The 23,479-nt window shown below is 52.2% G+C and overlaps 1 protein-coding gene across 4 annotated transcripts in view; it reads right to left on the minus strand.

Annotated features, from left to right (window-relative positions):
- The window catches only part of CUL1 (cullin 1), a 110,857-nt gene that overhangs the window by 775 nt on the left and 86,603 nt on the right, over positions 1-23,479 (minus strand). For all 4 annotated transcript variants that reach the window (XM_082693593.1, XM_082693592.1, XM_082693591.1 and 1 more), the window contains exons 10-21: positions 12,976-13,083; positions 12,793-12,899; positions 10,177-10,225; positions 9,672-9,803; positions 8,454-8,571; positions 7,369-7,445; positions 6,856-6,987; positions 5,916-6,008; positions 1,855-1,902; positions 1,692-1,774; positions 1,138-1,243; positions 659-772 (exon numbers count right to left, since the gene is read on the minus strand). In XM_082693593.1, the coding sequence (XP_082549719.1) occupies positions 659-772; positions 1,138-1,243; positions 1,692-1,774; positions 1,855-1,902; positions 5,916-6,008; positions 6,856-6,987; positions 7,369-7,445; positions 8,454-8,571; positions 9,672-9,803; positions 10,177-10,225; positions 12,793-12,899; positions 12,976-13,083 (1,167 nt within the window). The remainder of the gene's footprint in view (positions 1-658; positions 773-1,137; positions 1,244-1,691; positions 1,775-1,854; positions 1,903-5,915; positions 6,009-6,855; positions 6,988-7,368; positions 7,446-8,453; positions 8,572-9,671; positions 9,804-10,176; positions 10,226-12,792; positions 12,900-12,975; positions 13,084-23,479) is intronic.

A 23,479-nucleotide genomic window follows, 5' to 3' on the forward strand; every position in this document is an offset into this window, starting at 1 on the left:
CAACGGGCCAGGCACGGCGCCAGCCCCGGCTCCGGGCACCACGTGATCCCTGAGAGCAGCGGGGCCTCCGCGCGGGCCGCCGTTCCCCGCTGGTGGTCTCGGAGAGCGAGCCGCCGGGTTTCTGTGTTCAACAGCCCACCGGGCCCGAGCGACCCGCCATCGCCTGGAGCTGCGGCCGGCCGAGCAGAGAGGACCGCATGGCAGCGACGGCGCACACGGCCTGGACAGGCTACAGCCCAACGATGCCCCCGGACGGGCCTCGGAGCACAACCTCAGTGGACACAGCAGAGCAGGAACTCTCTAGAAGCCAGTTCCACTGAGCTCCGAGGGAGGCTACGGCCAGGACAGAGGGGAGTCTAGGAGAACAGGGATACTGGCTAGGAGGTGGCAGGAGGGAAGCTTCTGGAACGCTGGTCACCGTCTAACCTTGGGTCTTGGCTGCACAAGTAGATTTACTTTGGGACAATCAGCACACCGAACCCTGAGGCTGTGTGCACAGCTCCGCAGATGTCAAGAAGGAAGTTTAAAAACGAAGCCCATTTCCTTCTGTAGAAACCTGGCACGTGTGGATAAGCTGAGCTCCCTGAACCTCATTTTTGTCACCCCTTCTCGCTCCCAAAACAACGGAGGGCGCGCTTCTGCCGCGCGGGTCGTGTACCTTGATCACGGGGACGCGCGGCTTGAACCTGGAGGACAGCTGCGTGAGGACCTCGCCCAGCAGCTGCTGGTGCTTCAGCACCTTCCGCATCTTCATGATCCGCACGATGGCCGCCTGCGGCGCCGGGGGGAAGCCGGGATCCCACGTTACAGGCGGCCCCCGCGTCCGGGACGGCTGGCCCCGCAGGGGACCGCGAGCCCGCGAACGCTCAGACACCCGGACGCGACACGTCCGCTCGGACGAAGCAGCAGCGCGTCCGGACCGAGGACAGGCTCTGGCCTCAGAGGCCGCCTCGCCGTGACACCCCCCACCCCCGGCCCCGACCTGCCCCCGCGTCCGGCTCATCCGCCTCCCTCTGCCCCGAGATGCCATCCCCAGCCCGGCGGCCGCCCCAGCCCCCAGCCCCCATGCGCCGGACCAGCCTGGCTTCCGCGGGCCGGTCCTCTGCGAGGGACACCCCGACGTGGGCCCGGAGTCACCTGGATCAGCAGTTTGCGGTCCTCCTCGATGTTTTTGTGTGTGGTTTCTTGTTCCTGCTTCTGCTCGGTCTTCATGGGCACGTTGATGTTCACCCTTAACTTCTTACTGTCAAGAAACAAAGGAAACAGAGGCTCTGGTCTCCAAGGACAGCGCTGGCCGCGTCCTGTCGTGTATCCGCAAGGAGCCCCGGCTCCCCGGGCCGAGGGCAGGGCGGGCAGCGTCGCACGCCGCCGGCGCCGCGACACCTGCGTCCTGGGACACTGAGCGACGTCCCCGGCTCTCCCAAACTGGGTCAAACGAAATAAAATCAAGACACTTGGACACAGAGGTCCGAGCTTTCTCGGGGAGCCGTTGGAGGAGCGCCTGCCTGATGCAGAAACCACCAAAACCTGAGGCGGAGTCAAGTGGAGGAACCCTTGGATCCTCAGACGGAACCCCAGCTGGGTGCCAGGGCCGCCCCCCCCCCCCGGCCCCCCCCCGCCGCGACCTGCAGCCACGGCACAGATGTGCGAGAGGGAAGGTCCAGGACCACCCGCTTCTTGATTTCCCTTACTTTTTATAACCGAGGTACAACTTTATTAAGGTGTCTGGCTTCAGCTCCACCTCGTCGACGTTGGCATTTTCGTCTTCCAGGACCTGCAAGAGACGACGGTTACCACACGATCGCAGGAGGAGGCTCCGTCCCGGCTTCAGAGAGAAAATGCAGAAAAACGTACCAGTAGTTTCGACTTCAATAAAATCTGCAGCACCTGTGCCAAAATGTCCTGCAATTAAAGAGAAAAAGAGAAGTTAAAGAAAAAAACCCCCGCATTTCTCCTCGCAATAAAAACGACACGCGATCCCGTCGTCGTCCTCAGAAGCGCAGCCGTCGCCCGAACGGCAGAACGCACCCACGGGAAACCGAGGGGGAAGCTGAAGGCGTCCCCTGAATTCACGACTGAATTCCCCAGCCTGCACTCCAAAGTGAAGCCAACCCCTTTCTGGCCGGGAGCAGCTGGTGGTACACACCGATGATCCGTTCTAGATCAAAACCATGCGGACGTCCTCACGCAAACCTACGGGACCCTCCTCAGCCCTCAGCTGCCTGACAGCTCGTCTCGGACAAAGATCACGCAGAAGCGACGATCGACGGCCGCAGCAGGCCAGGAGCCAGCACTCTGCTCCCGGACACGACGGGGCCCGGGCGCAGCTCACCCCGCTGTCCCCTTCCTTCGGCAAACACCAAGCACCGTGTGGTGCCCCTGGCCGTTCCCTCGCCTGGCAACAGGAGTGGTGGGTCACGTCTCGGCGCCCCTTCGGTTCGGGGATGCCATGACCCTAGACGGTACCACCTGCCCGATGTCTAGTCCCCTGGATGCATGTCCCCAACCCCCACCCTGATGGACAGAGCAGGCCTGCTCTTGCCTTTAGGGAAACCCATACTTTTCCGAGGTCACAATCCTAAAGCCACAAAGGCGAGAAGCCTCTGGTCCAGTGACGAGGCTAGACCCGCAGAGCAGGGCTGGGACGCCGCTGGACGCGTTGAGAGGGACGCTGGCAGGTTTCACTCATGAGCCAGATCGATGGGGGAACGAGTGCGGAGCAGGGAGGGAGCCCTGACCCCACGCGGAGCACTGCTCCTGCCTGCAGACCAGCTGAGACGGGCGCGCAGCTTTGGTTAGAAAGCCAAGCAGTGGGGCACCTGGGTGGCTCAGTGCGTTAAAGCCTCTGCCTTCAGCTCAGGTCATGATCTCAGGGTCTTGGGATTGAGCCCCACATCGGGCTCTCTGCTCAGCAGGGAATCTGCTTCCCCCTCTCTCTCTGCCTGCCTCTCTGCCTACTTGTCATCCCTGTCTGTCAAATAAATAAATAAAATCTTTAAAAAAAAAAAAAAAGCCAAGCAGAGAAAACCCACGGACCTGTCAGTGCGGCGGGGGTGGGGGTGGGCTGGGGACAATGGCCACGTCATCCCCACAACCTGAGCCTCTATCCCGACACCGGTCCTCCTGATGTGAGGAGGAATGAGAAAGACTCTTACACACAAAGGGACAGACAAATCCATTTTGTTATTAAATTTGCAAATGTATTCTGGATGAACTTGAAGCATGATGAAAAAAATCAATGACTCCCTCAAAAAAATAAAATCTTTAAAAAAAAAAAAATGATTTTCCTGACATTCAGTGAGGCCAAGATTACCCTGACAGCAAAACCAGGCAAAAACGCCCCAAGAAAACAACAGACCAATATCCTTACGAATGTAGATGTAAAAATCCGCAAGAAGGGACGCCTGGGTGGCTCAGTTGGTTAAGCAGCTGCCTTCAGCTCGAGTCATGATCCCAGCCTCCTGGGATCGAGTCCCACATCGGGCTCCTTGCTCGGCGGGGAGCCTGCTTCTCCCTCTGCCTCTGCCTGCCATTCTGTCTGCCTGTGCTTGCTCTCTCTCCCTCTCTCTCTGACAAATAAATAAATAAAATCTTTAAAAAAAATAAAAAAATAAAAATCCCCAAGAAAATACCAGCAAACCAAGCCCAGCAGCACAGAGAAAAGTATGATAGACGCTGCTCAGGTGGGGCTGACCAGCACCGCATGCAAGGTAGCAATGTGAGAAAAGCAATCGTTGTTACCTCCCGCGTTAATAGACAAAAAGTACACTTTTATCCCCCTAGAGCAGAACCAATTTAACAAAATTCAACACTCTTTCAGGATGAAAACACTAAAAAACAAAACAAAAAACAAAAAAATAAGAAGGGAACTTGAATAAAGGGAATCTAAGAAAAACCGACAGCTGACGTCATACTTATTAGTAATAAGCTGACAGCTTTTCCCCAAGATCAGGAACAAGACAAGGATCTTACTCGTACCACCTCGATTCAACGCTGTATCGGAAATTCTAGCCAAAGCAATCAGGCAAGAAAAAAAAAAAAGGCATCCAAATAGGAAAAGGAGATAAAACTGGCTGTACTTGCAGATGACAGGACAGTGTATTTAAAAACCAGTAATGAATCTTCAAAAAAAAGTTAAAAAGTGAGTTTAGCCATACCTAGCAAAGACCAAACAATTCCATTTCCGATAGCACCAAACGCAATACTTAGAAATAAATGCAACCAAAGCGCAAGACTTGTATATGGAAACTACGAAACACAACTGAGAGAAACGAAAGACAACCCACGTGAATGGAAAGTCGCTCACGGTCAGGAGTTCGAACAGTTGCTACTGGTAAGACAGAGATTACCAGCCCCCCTGCACCCACTGGCAATCTGCAGATTCGATGCAGCCTCGAACAATGGATAAGCAAGTTCTGAAATTCATTTGGGGATGTAAGAGACCCAGAATAGCCAACACCATTTTGAGAAAGAACAAAGCTGGAGGTCTCGGTTTCGCAACTTTACTACAAAATAACAACCACGACGATGTGGTATTGACATGAAGACAGACATACAGATTACCGGAGAGGGATGGAGAATCCAGAAATAAATACATCTATGTCCAGCCAATTTTCGGCAATTTACGGCAGAACCAATCAACAGGGAAAGGAATCTCTGACCTTTAATCAGGCAGTGGTCTCTTAGGACAACACAAGCATAGGCAACAAAAGAAAAAGAGGCTCTATGTACCAAATATATGAAGAATTCTTACAACTTGACAGAGACAACCCAAATAAACCATGCGCATGGGCAGAGGATTTGAGTAGACATTTCTGTAAAGAATGTGTAGAAATGGTCACCAAGAACCTGAGCACGCACTGTCATCAGCTGTGAGGGAAATGCAAATCAGAGCTACAATGAAGGACTGTTTCATATCCACCAGGATGGCTGTAATTTAAAAAAAAAAAAAAAAAAAAAAAAGGAAAATGACAAATCTTGGCAGGGACGTGGAGAAACTGGACCCTCCCGCGCGGCCGGTGAGCCCCTGAATGTGTGCAGCTGTCGTGGGGCCATCTGGCTGTTCCTCGGTGAGGTAAAACCACCACGACCCGGACATTCCACACCTAGGTACGTACCAAGACAACTGAAAATGCACCCATACAACGGCATGTATACGAATGTTCACAGCAGCACTAGTCCTAGTAATCAAAACGTGAACAACCTGAATGTCCACGAACCGATGAACGGACAAGCATCCCGTGGTCCATCCATACGCTGGAATGTATTTCAGCCAAAAAGAGAGCAGAAGAGATCTACACACTATCACATGGAGAAGCCTTGGAAACGCGGACAGAAAAGGCACACACTGTGACACCATTAACACGAAAGGCCCAGAGCAGGCAAATGCAGGGACAGAAAGTGAGTTCACGGTGGTCAGGGACTGAGGCGAGGAGCAAAGGGTAGTTACTGCTACGGGCTAGCGGGTTTCTTTTGGGGATGATGGAGATGTTCTGGAACTGGACGGGGTGGTGGCCGTATGATCTTGTGAAAACCCACCAAACTGCCTACTTATAAATGGTGACTTTTATGTATGTGAAGTCTCAAAGACTATCATGATAATTAGTGACGTTTGGGCTTCGTAAGAAAAGCCTACCTGGAAAGGGGGGTTAAGAAGGAGTTAAACGGGAGAAAGCAGGCTGTACTCGTGTGTGTGTGTGTGTGTGTGTGTGTGCACGCGTGCGCACATGTCACGTGTACTTCACACTGAGTTTAAAAATGAAGTTTTTTTTTAAAGGCATCGTCTACAGGCGTAAGGCAAGCTGCTGTTTCCAATCAAAGCCCCCCCCCCTCCTCTCCGACACCCTCCCGGCCACGCTCACGAGACTAGGGAGGCGGCGAGCTGACACCCGAGGGGCCGGGAAGCGCTACGGTACCATTTTGATCTGGGTGCTGTCGGTCAGCTGCTGCACAGCGTACGCGTCTTCCGTGTTGTACTGAAGCAGGATGGCCATCTGGAAGGTGGATGCCTTTGAGGCCCCACATATAAAAGAAAGAGAAGCAAAATTTAAATGCATGGAAAAACCTCCAAAAAGGCAGAGCTTCAGTCTGAAGAACTTATTTATGAAACAAATTCTTCTGATAGATGCAAAAAATCAAGCGGGCCTACGTAAGAGAGGGTACAGGGCGTCACACTCTGCTGTCACACAACCTCCTCCTCAAAGATGTCATTTCCCACCTGCCCAACGTGGAAACAATTTCGGACTTTCTTCTAGGACGTTGTGTGTTCATAAATACACGCTTTTATGCGTCCACACTCACTGAAATTTTGGCTCCGCCACACATACGCTGGGATCCTGGGGAAGTCACTTAAATTACGGGGCCTCAGTTCTCTGTCAAACTGAAAAGTAGTTAACACGGTTCTCGGTAGTCTGTACTCAGTACTGCGGCAAACTCCGAGGGTTACTGTTAACACGACACTCTTGCCAAAGGAAGAGGGCGCTGACCATGATTAAGCAGACGGAACTCCGGCTTCCGAAGCTATGCAGTTAGCCCGTGTTGGGCGGGAGCTCGGCCAAATGCTTATTAAACACATTATTTCACTCCATTTTCACATCACTTCTGATGCGTAAGCGTCAGCACCCCCATTTTATGGAGAAGGAAACTGAGGCATCAGTCAGCCACCTGTCCGTTTACGAGAGAGCACCAGGATTCAGCTCATCTGACCCTCAGATGCGGGCCGTGTGCCCGCCACAGGACTCTGCCCGCTTAACTCAAGACTCTGGGGCACCAAGCGCGGATTCTGACTTCTACGATGTGTCTTACCCGCATTCAGACTTGAAGAAAACACGCTCCACAACAGAAAGGTGATCTTACCTGCAGAGTGTATCTATTTTTGAAGCAGTTGGTCACCAGTTCTCCTTTAGACAGTTGGTACAACCAAGTCAGCTTTCTGCCGCTGTGGCGGCTCGCGTAAAAAGCTGTGAACCGCTGGTAACTGCGCTCCAGCTGGACAAAAGGACAGACAGCGCTGTGTGGAGTGTCTACCTCACCACAGCCGCCAGTCGGCATTTCTCAATACATACACCGTCCCACGTTTACAGGACAAAATGCTTAGGGCATGAAAGTAAAATGCAGAGGTCGGTGTTGGACTCACGCAGGCCTCCGAGGGGCCTACTGAGAACCGTTTCTAACTGACCGGCATGTGGGTTCCCGTCAGGGGGCGCAGCACGGCACGGAGCAAGGCCCTGTGGCCTCCGAGCCCGCGCACAGGCAGTACCCAACCCCCGTCCCCCACCAGCCCGCGGGAAGGCCCCCAGGCTCATGGCCAAGACCGTCCTTCTCATTTCTGCTCAGCCCCGACAGAACACCAGGCAAAGCCACACTCACCTCGGACGGCAAGGCGAAGGTGCACGACTGCTGGAAGGGCCACGACCCGGAGCTCAGCACCTGGATACTGAAATCCACTGAGGCGGGGACAAAACACAGGACACAGTTAGTGCCATGAACCAAACGAGGCTACCGCTCAAATGCGGCCTCGTGTTAACAGAAACGCACTTTCGTGTAAAATGAGGAACTGACCGCAGGCCAGGTCAATTATTTCACTCAATTAAAATGAGTAAAAGAGGAAAGAGCCAGAAACTCTCTCTCTCTAGAGAGGGGCACGGCTCGTTCACTCTCGCTCTGACGCTGGTGCGGCCAGCCTGCTCCGCTCCGGCTTTCTGCCGGGCCTGGGGGCCCCTCGAGCGCCCCTGAGCTCGCGCAGCACGGCCGGCCCCACAGCCAGCACACACCGTACGGGACAGGAGAGGGAACCCGTCACCACGAAGAGCGGACGAGGCCGCTGGCTTCCTGCCAAGCCTAACAACGGAAGGTTCTTCAGTTCTGGGGAAAAGGGAAGTCCCCGCTTCTCATTTACGAAGACAACGTCAGCAGGCGAGGACGTCGGTGTTACCGGCCTGCGACCACCCCCACGACCACCCCCGCGGGGGCCGGCCCGTCCCCAGCTCCACGCCAGCCCGGAGCCGGGAGATCGCGGCTCCTTCTGAGGCTGTCATCGATACAGCTGAGTCAGTTTCTCGTACTTTCAAAAAATAAATTCTAGAACGGACCCAAACGAAGGGCAAAGAAATGTATTAACTCTGAAGCTGTGCGTGGAGCCCTGAGCCGGGCGGCACCCGGGGTGGGACAGGTGTGTCCGCAAGCAGGAGAAGACGGGGCTCGGCACCCCCGGCTCCCACCTGGCTGGGGTCCCCCGGGGAAGGCTGGCTCGCTCTGTGCCTGTCACACAGGCTAATGTCATGAGGAGGCAGGACCACCCCAGCGCGTCTGGGAGGCGCTTCCCGCTTGTCCGTCCCAGAACTTCTGCTAACGCGACGAGCAGGCTTCCTGGAGATGTGTCACGTCTGTCCTTCGCCACAACGCCCTGCCCGGCTCTGCAACAACCGCCCGAGAGCAGCGCGCGCGGTACTCACAGTCCAGCGGCTCCGAGTTCGTCAGGTGCTTTTTAAACTGCTCGTTCAAATCCTTGCTCACGCCGATGTCCTGAAACATCCGCTGAAGTTTAGAGGTGTACTCAAAACCGCACGCTTGCTGAAACGAAGCCACACGACCGTCTTATTAGTTCCTCCAGAAACACAGTGTAGACACGGGAGGCGCATGGAAACCCCGCACTGCACGGAAGCCACGCCGACAGCACGCGTCACCACAGCACGTGCAGGGACCCGGTGAGCCCCGGTCCTGGCTGCTCGGCCGCAAGCAGCCCAGTGGGTCTTCGTTCCCGCGGGAACTTGCTGTGGAGCATCCAAGAGCCAGGACACGCAACAGAATACAGGATGGCGCCCTCGGTCTATGGCGCTTACTGACCGCGGGGGGCGGAACTGTGTCCCCCGCCTCCTCCGCAGAACGCTCACCCCCGCGCGGTGGTACGGGGTGGGGGGAGGGGGTTCTGGGGAAATGCCCGTTTAGAGGAAGTCACGAGGACAGGCCCCTCCTGATGGGCGGAGCGCCCTTGTGAGGGGAGACCGGGGTCTGCTCCCTCCTCGCCACGGAGGACACAGCGGGCAGGTGGCCGTCGCCAGACTGGGAACACTTGTCCCCAGAAAGGGCATCAGCCGGAACCTCGATCCGGACTGCCCACCTCCGGCGCTGTGAGAACATGGCTCTGCTGTCTAGGCCGCCGGCCGTGGGGCGTGTGACGGCGGGTCCGAGTGGGGTCAGCCAGCCACGACACCACGCTTTCCGCTCCCAGTGACGTATGTGTACAGCACCGACAGCGAGCGAGGAGCCCAGCACAGGCTCGGCGCAGAGGGCCCCACCGTCCTGCAGACACAGCCGCAGACACTGAACGAACACCAGAGTGAAACACAGCACCCGCCAGCCCAAAGCCCAGCAGAGCAAGCGTGGGCGGAGCCTGCTGAGCGGTTCCGGCGCGTGGAGACAGAGCAGGGGCCAGAGGCGTGCAGCTAGGAGATGCTCCGGGGGCAAGCGGGCCTCCCCGGCCTGACGGCACAGCGTGGCCCCTGAACGTGGCGTGGATGGGCCTGACCGGTGACAGCCCTCCCGTCGCGGGGCAGCGGGGCCACACTGGACAAACTTGTTCTCTACGGACCACGCCGCCACCCAGGGACAACCTGAAACAACCCAGATCCCGCACGGTGACTTGGACTTTTTCAGGACGTGACTCCACGTACCTTTAATTTAGAGATCATGCTCGCTTCGGCGTCATCGCTGGCGCTGTTCTGATGCACAAGCCTTTTGGCCAGCATCTTCGCGTAGAACTTCTGGAACACGTCTTTATCCTCTATGTACTTGAAGACCACCATCTAGCAAAGCCACCGAGAGAGCACACTCAGAGCACTTGCAACCCGCTGTCGCGGGCACACGCCGGCGGCCGCCTGGGCTGCTTCATCCGGCTGGCCTGATGCCAACGTGTGCACAGCGGCCGAAAATACCACCACAGCCTTGAGATACTTTCGTCAACCCCTTAAGTCACAAGAAGTTGATCTAGACTTACTACTAATGAGAAAAGTACGAATGCTAAAATTAAGGACTCAATTTAGGGAGTAAAACCACAGATTCCAAAAAAAACACAAATGATCCAATTAACTGTCTCATTTCAGAAGCCCTCCACAAATAACCTGGAAACCCGCAGGTAAACGGCTGCTGGAGCCTGGTGGGTAGTGAGAGGCGCCTTACCACTTGGTTGAGCGTGTCTTCTAGCTCTGCTTCTTCTGGGTTCTTGGAACTGAAATTTAAAGAAATAAAAAAAGGCAGACGTTGTCAAACAAATCAGCGAACACTGAATCAGCAAGCACCCCTGAGCCAAACCAACAGAATGGACTGTGGCTCCCAACACCCGAACCATAGTTTTCTTCAGATCAGGGCGCGGAGCGGCAGGGAAGCTTCCCTCACCTATGGCGATGTGGCCATCCTACACTGAAACTACCACGGAAGAGTACATTCATAAAAAAACCGTTTAGGATTTCCAAGATGAAATTCAACAGGAGATACTTATTAGGGTTCCCCCAAACAGTCACATTTTCCTTTCATATAATCTATTTAAATACAAAATTAATGAACTTCACTTTGGCAAAATGCTTTTCTACAATATGCTTTAATTCAACTCTGAAAAAAAACAAAGAGGCAGAGAGAGTTCCTGAATGGCCGAATCATTTAAGGCAACGAAAGGGTTTAAACCACTAATGTGCTGCCTTCCTCTGTGGTTCTCTTTAACAACAGATTCTTTCTCTTCTAAGAACAAGCACGACCTGAGAAGTGACTGCAGGGTAAACATTTTTAAGGTTTTACGAGTCCCTCACAGACAAGATCCCCGCACATCTGTATAAAATGATCCAGCCGCCAAACAAGCGCTGGAAAGGTGCTTTGCGCTTAGGAACAGCTGACTCAGGAAGTCTGGTCCTGTTCTGCGTGTGGGCAGCCCAGGGCGGTTTCTCTCCCAGGAAGACTTTTACTTCTTAGCTCCGTGCCCCAGCGCGGCTCCCCGAGGCCAGCCCGCCATTCTGCCTGTCTGAGCGGCCTTCCTGAAGGGACCACGGAGAGACTGGGTGAGGGGCCCTTGTGAAAAGGCAATGGATAAAAAGGGTAAGACGCATTCTGCCACACAAACTGAAAGTCTGCTAAAGCACGCAATTACAATACTGAAAATTTTCACATCCCCTAGTCTAAAAAAAAAAGAAAAAGAAATCAGGCCAGAAGAGACATTCCACTTTGGAGTCTTTTTACTCCAGGAAGGAACAGCTGAAGGGATGTGACGAGAACAGCTCATCTACACACGGACCAGCTTTGCACCAAACAGAAAACAACCCTCGCTCCTCTACACACGGACCAGCTTTGCACCAAACAGAAAACAACCCTCGCTCCTCTACACACGGACCAGCTTTGCACCAAACAGAAAACAACCCTCGCATACTCCATTCTCCCTGGTCTTGGGAAATGGCTTTCTGGCAAAGTCAGAGACAGCCAGTGACCTTACCAAACATTTTCCCATGTCAGGAAGACCACATCCAGTTCTGTTAATACAGTAAGTAACACTAAATTTGCTACCGCAGAGCCATCCCCACAGAATTAGTTCCCTAAACAATTTACTCTGCTAACATTCGACTCATGAGTTCCCCAACTCCGTTCTAGGTAAGAATTGTCTGCAGTGTTTTTCTTGGTTTGTGTAGGTATTCTTAGTTTTTTTTTGCAGTGGGGTTGTGCGAGCCTTCGAGACCTGTTCATTCAACTCAAAACCCGGACAACACGGGTGCCTGGGAAATGTTTGCTGCTGGAGCTCTGGAAAAGTGCAACAAGCCTTGAGCGTTTCTGTACTGAGAGAAGCTGTTCAAGTGCAAGAGAAGCTGAGAAAACCCAACACACACACCAAACCTAGAACGCTAGAAGCACAGGCAGAGGAGAGAAGGGCGCCACAGGAGATCATGAGGCTGCGGGCTCTCAGGACCCACATGCCGAGGAAGAGCAGGTGAGAAACACGACGGTTAACATGGCATGCGCGTGCCTGGCCGGCTCAGTCAGTGTGGCGTGAGACTCGATCTCGGGGCATGAGCTCCCACACTGGGTGTACAGATGACTTAGAAATAAGCTTTGGGGCGCCTGGGTGGCTCAGGGGGTTAAAGCCTCTGCTTTCGGCTCAGGTTGGGATCGAGTCCCGCATCGGGCTCTCTGCTCGGCGGGGAGCCTGCTTCCTCCTCTCTCTCTGCCTGCCTCTCTGCCTACTTGTGATTTCTGTCTGTCAAATAAATAAAAAAAAAAGAAAGAAGCTTTAAAGAAATATACGAAGGATAGGAAACAGCAGTGAAACAAGCTCATCGACAAGTGAAGACAAGTGTTAGGGGGGCCCATGATACCACGAGAGCCGCAGCCCACGGGGGGTCGTGTTTCGGGCAAGAGCCTGGGGAAGTCCCACAGCGGATCTTCCCCGGACACACGACCGAGCCGGGCCCGCAGGACAGCACCAGCGAGAACGAGACAGACGCTGACTTCCTGCCTCCCTTCCAGCTCTGCAAGCACCGCCTGACCAACCCCTGGAACTTTATTTACCTAAAGAGGTCACAGTGCCTGCCATTCTCAAAATGCCACCAGCAGCATTAACAAACGAACGAACAAACGGGCCTAGAATCACAACATGACGCACCTTTTAGGGAGCCAGAGAAGTTCCCAGGTTTACAGTATTTTCTCAAAAGGCACAAAGATTGCAACTTAGTGTATGTGAACGGTTACAAGGTTCCATTCCTCATAGAGAGCTGAGGCTTTAAACAGGTTTACTATGGGAAAACACAGAGTCACGAGTACCTTTTCTTCAATAGGGAGTCGCAGTACCGAGCCAGCAGTTCGGGGGATTTACTGGACGACTGGGCCATTTTGGTAACCGCGTTGTTGTTAATGAAGCGCCCACAGGCCTGCGGGGCACAGAGAACACAGTCAGAGGCGCGCGGGCCCGGCCACCCCCACCCGGCCGCCGCGGCGCCCACTCACCTTGTCGAGTGCGGCCACAAAGCCAGCGTCGTTGTTGAAGGCCGACATTACCAAGGCGTTGTATTTTTTATGAACATCCAACACTGTCTGTACATACATTTTGGGGTCCTTGGTAGGGGAAAAACAAACAAAAGTTGGTTACTGGGGATTAAATGGTATATTAATATGTTACTATAAAATATTCCCGAAGGTCAAGAAGTTTCTTCAAAGATGTTAAATAAGATCAAGAAATAACCTTGGGGAAAAAAAAAAAAAAGAAAGAAATAACCTTGGTTCCACCATGAAAATATGCAGGACATTTCACTTATAGACATACTAAAATAGATTCTCCATGCTTGGAATTAAATACTGATTTCCAACTTGTATATAAAAACAATGATTCTTCAAATTATGTGAACATTCAAAAGATCATAGGAAACACAATTTTTCCAAGTGAGAGCTTGCTTAGCTCATTTTTGCTGTTGTTAAGAATTCAAATTCTGGGGGCGCCTGGGTGGCTCAGTGAGTTAAGGTCTTTGCCTTCGGCTTGGGTAATGATCTCGGGTCCTGGGATTGAGCCCTGCATCGGGCTCTCTGCTCAGAGAGGAGCCTGCTTACTACCCCCTCTCTCTGCCTGCCTCTCTGCCTACTTGTGATCTGTCAAATAAATAAATAAATCTAAATGGGAAAAAAAAAAAAGAATTCAAATTCTGGACTTTTCTGGGAAAACTAATCAGTGAGTAAAATCCGTAATCAGCTGGGTATCTTGCGCTTAGGTGGGTGGTTCAGTCAGTGAAGTGTTTGCCTTCGGCTCAGGTCAGTCTCAAGGTCCTGGGATCAAGCCCTATGTCGGGCTCTCTGCTCAGCGGGGAATCGCTTCTTCCTCTTCCTCTGCCCTTCCCCTCTAGATTGTGTGCTCTCTCTCTCTCAAATAAATAAAATCTTAAAAAAGGAAAAAAAAAAAAAGGAAAAGTGTAAGACTAAGGTCTGAGGAAGTGCGGGCAGGGCCCTGAGTGGGTCAGGTAAGGCGTAGGGTCCGACTCACACACCTGACTGTGCTGCAAGACTGGATGAGACCGGCCAGGGCCTGGGAGACAGGCAGAGCACTAAGGAAAGGGGAAGGCAATGAAAGATCAGCCACAGGAGAGGCCCTGATTAAGGACACACAAGACGACGGAAGGACCGGGAGGGCAGGGACGTGGAGATAGTTTGAGTCGGCGGACGCTGGGGACTCACTGCGCGTCCCGTGCCAAGCCCCACACAAAGACTGTCGCAAGCACACTATGAGGTCGCTGCTGTCTGGATCCTCCCTTGACAGGTGGAGAAACTAAGTCAGTTAAGCATCTGGCCAAAAGTGTCAGGAGACGGCAGTCAGGCTTGACCCCAGGCCGCCTCACTCCTGAGCCAGCATCTCCTCCGCAGCTCTCAGAAGCGGAAAGGCCTAGAGGACAGGACGTCCACAGCGGTGGCGATGTGGCCAGACGTCACCCGCCACGGGGAGGCCAGCGGCTGGGCCCTTTATGAGCAGGACGCCTGAGTGCGGGGGGCTCACGTGGCTGCCGTGGCTGCAAACTCCTGACAGATACGAGTCTTTGGGGTTCGGGAATAAGAAACCAGAATTCCCCAAGTTCTAATTATTCTGCATCTTGTAATACTGTTTTTAAATAATGAGTAAGCACTGAGAACGAATGGTTTTCCTGTGACAGGTTTATACCAAGAGTTTCAGAGGTTTTCTGTTAAAAAATAAAATAAAAATGCAAAGTTTATTATTATTATGAGCACACTGCAGAAGATTTTAATTTCAACAGTATGTAAAGTGGTCTCTACTGGATACAGACATTTAATAAGGGAAAATGTTAAGAGGGAATGCAAAATGATTGCCAAATAGAAATCAGCTAAGATAGTGGAAGCTAATACCACATATATTGAATATCTAAAAATCATCTATCTTAAAATGTTAAAACACACACAGCATTCACCGCCCCATCAGAGAATCTTGTTTCATGACTATTCCAGATGTAGAAAAATTTCTCCATTTTGCAATGGTTTTTAAAAATGTTTTAGCATTCTTTAAAAAAAAAATTTATTTATTTGAGAGTGAGAGTGAGAGCAAGTGGTGGGGCGGGGGGAGAAGCAGATTCCCCGCTGAGCAGGAAGCCCAATGCAGGCCTCGATCCCAGGACCCCGAGATGATGACCTGAGTCGAAGGCAGACACTTAACCGACTGAGCCACCCAGGTGCCCCCCTGCACTGACAGTCTTAATTCACAAAAGCACCCAAAAGCATCTTCTAACTGGTACACATCTTATTTCATATAAATTCGTTTCTTTTTTTAACAATGAAAATATTGTCTGCCTGACTTAATTTTGGGTCTGCCACTGAAATTGATAGTGCTATTGTTGCTAATTCAGGTTTTAGATTGCTTTCTGATTTCATGTCAAATTATTTCTCGATATTCACATTTTCTTGTCTTTGCATTTCTTCTCTAAAAGTATTTACAAAGAACTCTAGCCTACAGCGAGCATCCAAGCACAGGAAATGCCAGCAAACATCACTGGGTAGTGTCTGAATAAGGTAACATTCAAGGTTAAGGTCAACAGCATTACAAAGGATCACGTGTCAGGATTGCCAGTTTAAGGACTTACTTTGCTTCCAACACATGGTATTTTTGGGAACACCACTCAAAGGATTTACATGAAGTGTCTTATGTGCATAAACACACTAACATGTATTTCATTTGTAAGAAGGAGGCCCTCAGCAGCAGAGAGGACGCACCCACGTTTGCAACCTGGCGTCACCAATGAGGAAGACGAACCCGACAGTACTGCGTTTCTGGAACGTGCGCTCCTCTCGGTTCCAGAGACAACTGTGTGTGTGAGCATCCCCGCCCCTGCCGTCGGTGGGTTCGGTTGAACCAGGAATGTGGACTGTCATGCTTGTAGAATTATGCTTTTCTCTGTTTTCATGATTTCCTGAACAACTTTTCTCAGACTTGGGATGTGGAAAAACACAAAATGTCCCAAGAAATGCCAGGAAGGAATTCCCCGCAGAAAGACCAAGCAGAGGCCTCTTCCCCAAGGACATTGCAATCTTTGGATTCTGATTCCAAGAGTCTTTCTACTACAGCAGGAGACCTAGCCGGCAGTCTGGCTGCTGAGAACAGAGGGTCTGAAAGGACCCCATGAAGGGAAACGTATGGAGCATCAAGCCTCAGAAACCTGAAGTGAGAATCTGAGGTCCTGAGAAACTGCTTAGGAACTTGGCAAGGGCAGACGAAGGTAGGAGCGCGTGGGAAGAAGAGAGAAGCAGGTGTTTCAGAGGGCACCAGACTGCAGGGTTAAAAAAGCAACAGAGATAACGAGAGGTGAGATCAGCTAGAACAAACGCATGCTTTTCATGAAACGTGTCAATTTTTGGTGCTTAAGGAAATGAACCGAGTAGTCACTGCTTTGATTCCTCACCATCTGCTTATTCAGTAGTACACAAGGGCTTTCTGCTAAGAAACACGATGCCTCTCAGGGCTTGTCCCTGAGGGATGTCACCCACCCCAACATGATTTCACTTGTCTGTAGATGCCAGTGACGGTCACATTTATTTCCAGCCCAGCCCAGACTCCCCCCAGCTCACGCGGCTTGTCCTGGGCCGTCGCAGGGGATTTCCAGACTGTACGTCAGAGCTGTGCGGGGCTCCTCCCTGAACCCGCTGGTCTGCCAGAGCCCTCTCTTTCCATCTCCCTACTTCCAGGGTTGTACTGTAGAAAATTTCAAAGCTCTGCAACTTTACCAAGAAGGGTAAAATCTACTCCATGAACCCGTCACCCAGGGTCAACAAGGACTGAGCACAGACACTTGTCCCTCACAAAGTCTAAGAACCCAATTCCTCCTTCTCCCCACCCCCAGCCCAACCAACCCATGCGGTCTTCCATCTGGCCACCAACACAGACCACGCTCTTTTCACTTTAAATCTATTTTCTACATGGTACGTATTGTTTAAAAGATAAAAATCTGGAGGCGCCTGGGTGGTTCGGTGGGTTGAAGCCTCTGCCTTCGGCTCAGGTCATGATCTCAGGGTTCTGGGATCGAGCCCCGCATCGGGATCTCTGTTTGGCAGGGGGCCTGCTTCCCTCCCCTCTCTACCTGCCTCTCTGCCTGCTTGTGATCTCTGTCAAATAAATAAATAAAATCTTAAAAAAAAAAAATCTGATTGTGTCCATTTCATGTCTGTCACCGTCACCCAGTCTTCTCTCGCCTCAGGACTCCGGCACCATCGTTAAGACGGCTTTCCGGGTCTCCTGGCCCGGCCAGCCGGCGCCGACCCGGTCGGTTCCGGTCTGTGCCTTCCCTTCCTCTCGAGTCACACCAGACTGCCGGGTTCTCAGAACGGGTCGTTTACACCCACCGAGGGGCTCTGCTCTGTCTGGGACCCCCTGCCTCGTTAGCTTCGGCTCTTCTACTGGTCTCAAAGATCTTCTCAGGGAAGCTCCCTGACCTGGGAGGACGGGGAGGGCCAGTTCCACGCTGCGACACTGACTGCACCGGCTGTCCCCCAGCCCGGCCGGGCGCTGGCTCCGAGAAGCCTGCGGGGCCGTGTCCACCCTGCTTGTAAGCCCAGCGTGGGACATTCACCGACCACTGCTCAGACGGCTACATCAGAAACACTGATGGTCACGAGTCAAATTATTACCTTTAATGCCACACGTTTCCATTAAAAAAACCCCCTCATTTTAAGGACCGATTTTGAAAAAAGAAAAAATGTACGTAGGAGCCTCACAGGACGTCCCTCTCACCTCACCCTCTCTGCCCTCAATCAGTTCAGCACACGCGGCCGGTGAAGAGGTCGGAGCCGAGCTCATGGGAGCTGGCGTGCAGCACAGGGTCTCTCAGGATGGCCTGTGACCCTAATATTGGAACGCTGCCCAAAGAGGGGCAGGGGCGGCGGTGACAGGCTCGAAGGGCCACCTTCCCACCTCACGAATGTACGCGGGGGCGGATGGGACCGTCCTCGGAAACGTGCCGTCACCCAGAGCGGCCTCAGCACGCTCGGGACCCACGCCTCTCATCCAGCCGAGTCTGTCGCCGCCACGCAGCCCCACAGGACACGCGGGGCCGTGCCAGACACCGTCGGCAACCCGAGAGCATTATTCTTGGAGAAGGAGAAGTGAAGGCTCGAGTCATAAAAACCCACCGTGCAGTTACCTGGGGGCACCGTGATTCTTCCCGTGAGCATCAGCACCCGGTCCTCGGAGCGACATGCTCGCCACACGCAACACAGAGAAGCAAAAGTTCCGGGAGAGGAACAATCACAAACCACCACCGACAGACAGCAGGGGAGGGTCTGGGGGCCCCAGAGGACCCGCGCTGACAACCGCCTGAGGCGAGGCCCAGGCCCAGCCCGGCTCCGCCAGCCGCTCACTCGCGAAGTACGATTACTTCTCGTATTAAAGGACACGCAAAACCCGACCCAAACCAGACCCCCAAACGCTGGTGACAACAGCACAGAGCGGCCTCCCGCGCCACCCAGGGACGTGACAGTCTCGCATTCTCTTCCTGGTGTTTTCTAGTCCATCATCTCACCTCTTCTGACAAGCAGGAATCACCAGCTTCTCGGAGTGTGGTTTAAAGTCGAAAATGCCGCAACGAAAGAACGTACTGGTGAGACCAGCGCCCCGCGCGCCATCACCACGACCCCGGCCCGCCTGCTCCTTCAGCTTCCACCGCACGTGTTAATCCTGTAATCGTGGCTCTGAGTCTCTCAGACCATGAATAACGACTCTTGAACCATTACCTCTGGGTCTGATAAACTTCTACAAAGCCCTGGTCGCGCTTCCATCACCAGCCCCGGCTCTGGCTCGCGCCCGCACGTGCCTTCGCTCGGACCGGAGGCTACAGGCCCGGTCAGGACCGAGGCCCCAAGCCGACTGGAGTCAGACACAGAGCGAAGACAGGCAAAAATATTCAATTCTGAGAGCGGAACTAAGCTGGACTTGCCCAGCAAACCTGGGAGTCCTCTACGAGAAGGGATGGCACCGCAGAAAGCAGTTCCTGCATTAGCTCAGCAACAGAAGAGGCTGCGTCCAGGAGGCACGCGGCGGGGAAGGCGTGAGAGTTCACGGGTGGCCTTGAACTCGTCTGAAGCCACGCACGGGCCACGTCAGGACTTAAAAATACACAGCAAAGATGAAACCAAAATGTAGTTGGGATGTGGGATACTAAGTCAGATCTGGGTGGCGAGAGGCTCCCGTAACTGGGCGGCCTGTGGAAAGAGCACGGCCGTGTCCCAGCGGGGAGAGAGAAGGGTCCACCCTGGGTGTAAAAAGGACACAGTGAGCCTTCCCCCAGTCTGCTTATCACTAAACCCAAACGAACACCTGTGTCATTTCTCTTCCGAAGAAAACGGGAATTCTTTTCAGCCCACCGCAAGACAAAACCGATTTGCAAATTCAGCTACAGGCTTTCTGAACCATTTTCCATTATCAGCATTTATCAGTTCTTTGTGTAATTAAATCCGTCAGTCTGCGTACTTTACGAGAGTGCCTCCTTCTGTCCTAAAGCACCTCCTTGGTCCCGCTCCACCAACATCCACATCACCGTCAGAATGCCCTCTTGCTTTTTTATAAAACGTTTTATTACACAAGAATTTCAAACCTCATCAAAATAAGAAAGAATGGTAAAATCAGCCCCCACAATCCATCGCTCAGTGGCTCAGTGCTGAGGGACAGCCATGGCTGGGAAAGCCCAGAACGCTCTCACCTTGCTCTCCTCCTGCCTTAGGGGGGATGTGAATTCCCTCCCTTCTGACCACACAAAGCAGGCTGGATGCCTGATGTAAGGTTCCTTGTCCAGTTTTATCACTGTGTGTATCATTTTCTTCTATTACTAGCACCCACCGAATGGTCGAGTCGGGACCACGTGACCAGAACATTTTACTCCAGAAGAGAAGGGGAATCCAGGCTGACTGAAGGAAACCCAAACCTTGCACCGTGTTCCTCTGTTCACTCTGGGGCAAGTTCATCCAAACAACTGGGTTCCTATAACTAGTTCTAACTCAACTTCTCAATCCCAAAACAGGGCTTTTTCCTAATTCTGATAAGGTCCTAGATTCATCACCCCTTAGTCTTACACTGAAAAACATGCTGCCAGAGCTTCCTGATTTCATCTCTGCCTAGATCATTCTTCATTTCAAGCGCTCCCTTTTATAGGCACGGTCATTCCCGGAGCCAGAGCCCTGGGCTGTTCCTGAAAATGCCTCCTTCCATTTCAAGCAGAAGACGCCTCTCTAAGCTGCAAATACACCTTCACAACTTTGCTCCCCAGTCCATCTCGGCAGCTCTACGCCCCCACTGTTAGACCAATGGCCCCGCTGGACATCCAAGAACCTACAAGGCCACTCTTGCTGGGTGACACTTCAGCCCTAATCAGACTGACATTACTCAATCAAGCTATGGTTTCAAAGAGGACCCCGCGCTTATCTGTCGCCATTTCTGCCCCAAAGACAGACAGTAATGAAATATTCTCTTCTAATCTGATTTATGTGAAGCCCTCTTTGTAAGGAAGTACTACAGCACACCCGTGCTAAGGAAAAATTCAACATGTAACCCACCGTATCCTCAAACACTCGTCAGTTAAGTACGCACACGTCTGTATTGACTCTCTTCCTGAGCTTTATTTTGGTATTCTGCTAGAAGCTACCATCAAGGGAAATTATAAAGCCATCCAAGGACTTGGTATCACGTTTACTTGTAAGTGTAAGGTTGACGACTGTCCACGTTACTGGTGTTTTCTCTGGGATGGGCTGCTGCGGACAGCATTCTCAGCTCTGCATGCTAATAAAGTAATTCTCCTGAGTTAGAGCTTATCCTTTATGGTCACGGGGGGTCCAGAAGCAGACTGTACTTCACAGTCCCGACTGCCTTTACCGGTAAGCTCCCCGCACAGACAGCAAAGAACTGGAGGCCCGGCTCTAACCAGGCTAGCAGACTCCACGGCATGGAACGTGAGCACAGTCTATCTCAGCTCGGAGCTCGGTTTCCTATCCCGATTCTGCTTCTCTCTCTCTCATATCCCGTTGTCTTTTATGCATTGTGTTAGCAGCCTTGATCCTGCTGGCAACAATGAGGACTACAATTAAAACGTAAGTGGGGTGACTCTCTATTCTGCACAAAGGACTGTGCTAAATTCTGAAGATATGAAGACGGATAAAGCCATTCCTGTAAAAGACATTTTCACAGATATCTAAAATATAAAGTAGTGTGAATGTCACACAGTCCAACATGCTACTATTTCAAAGGGGTGACAAGGAAAGGCTCGTGGAAGAAATGGCATTTGAGCTGGGTTTTTGAAAGATAAATTGGTGTTTTACACACAGGAACAAAAAAGGGACGCAGCAGAGACAAGTAGGAAGGTACAACAAGGCAGAGTCATGGAAAGGTGAGCAGGTGATGGATACGATGCAGAGACAGAGAAATGGGATGGAACCATCAAGGGGAGACTGGCCACGCGGCCGAGGACTCCTCCTCTCCACGGCCATTATGATGGCATCATTATCCAGGGACACTCGGAGCACTAGACACCAGCACTAAAACCATGAGGAGCACGGACTACAGCGAGCTCAGCCGTACTCCCCAGGGATTATAGTCGACGGCAGTGACGGGGACACAGAGGTGACCCTCGAATACAGAAGGGCCCAGGAGAGACTTTTATAAATGCCACAGAGGTACAGGACGGGGGGTGGGGGACGCGGCAGTCACTCAGGGCTTGAAGAGAGAGCGGAGAGTTCTTTTTAGAAGGGAGGATCTGAGCTGGCCTTCAAAGCGGGGCAGAGCGAGCAGAAAGCAGGCAGGCCCGTGCTGCAGGCCGAGAGAAGAGCCTGAGCGCGAGGAGGGAAGTGATCCGGGGAAGACGACGCTCCGAGAGCGGGGGTCCATCAGGAGAGGATTCTGATTTAACAGAATGTTGTAGGTTTGATATACTATCACAGAGAAGAAGCTGTATTTCACTTTGCTTAAAACAAGGATGAAGAACGTGGAGGCAGGCGGTCAGAGCGTTCGGTGCTATTTCTGAGCGAGGGCAGTGCCGGGCCCCGTGAGGCACGAACGGGAAGGGAAAGGACAGCGGGAAGAGCACCTGGAGAGCGAAGTCACGGGGCCTGGACGAACTCGGCGGGGCAGGGAAGGGGGCTCGCCCCCCCCCCTCCCCCGACTCACTCGGGCCACGTCCGTGTGCCCTACCCCTTCCAGGCCAGAAGCCATGCCTCAGAAGCTTCCTATACAACAAACTGGCCTATTTAAAATGATTTCTCTGGTTCTTTGTTCGGCTCTAAACCAGTTACAAATCCCATCCTTGAGTATCTTCGGTGTACAAGGTTCCCAAAGTCCTACTGGTACCCAGGGCCACGGCAGCTGCTCCCGCGCCGTTACCCAGGACTCGGCACATCAGTGGAGCACGCGTGTCCTCAGTCGCGAGGGCCTATAAAGGCTGGAGAGAATCTTCCAGATGCCCCAGGACCCTGCCCGGTGCGGGGGTAAGATGGCCCCACCCGGGTCTGCTTGGCTCTGCGGCCTGCCGGTCTCTGTCCTCCAAGGAGCCCCAGGCGCTCCCGGGCTGGCTGTCCGGGCAGGTCCGAGCGCCGGCGCGTCTGGGAGCAGCCTGAGTGCTAAGGGCTGCACGAGGACTGCGGCTCTCGCTTAGGTCAGGGGACATCCGCCTCGGGCCGGTTATTCAGGAACAGCCTTTCATTTTAAAAGTTTATTTTTAACTATGAAAAAAAAAGCCTTAGGAAAATGCTCAGGTAGGTTTTAAGGGTACCAACACATAAAATATTATTTTGAATCACATTATAAGTTTGAAACCTGTAATAATTTCAGTCTAGGCCAAACCAATCGGTAGCAGATCTAGCTTTCTAAACAATACCTTTTCAAGGTCAGTTAAAGAGAAGTCCAGCTTCTAAGTAAAATCATTTCTCTATCTTTGGACACTTCACCTGTTTTGCTTGATATAAAAAGGATCATAGGACTAGATGAGAAAACTTTTTGGTCCTTAAAGAATCACTTGAACAGTGCTTTCTAGGACATTTAATACGCTCACCGCAAATGATTTTCATATACTATGATCCAACTCAACTGGGCAAAAATGTTCAAACTTTAAAAAAATTGTTTTCTCAGAGTAATTAAGCCCCACTTAAAATTATATATAATAATTTTTTTCCTTTTAATTATTAAGGAAAACAGTCTCTTTCCTCCGCTGCTTTTCCTCCAGCATGAGTGAGCTTTGGAAAACCATCATGGCTTGGTTTACAATATATCTTTTCCATTTGCCATGTTTGTGATAAAAATACCTACTAAAATAAGCATATTTTAAGCAGCTGTATTTATTCTTTCCGACAGTAAGGATTTAAGCACCTACTGTGCTTTGGGCTAACAAGCACTGGGTGCACATGCTCTTCCCGAGCTCCTTCAAGATTCATAGGCCCCAGTCACTGGTGAGTAAAGGCAGCGGGTATAACCCAGGCCAGGACAGTGGTTTAAGAA

Source organism: Mustela nivalis, assembly GCF_964662115.1.
Source record: "Mustela nivalis genome assembly, chromosome: 12".
Classification (NCBI taxonomy): Eukaryota; Metazoa; Chordata; class Mammalia; order Carnivora; family Mustelidae; genus Mustela; species Mustela nivalis.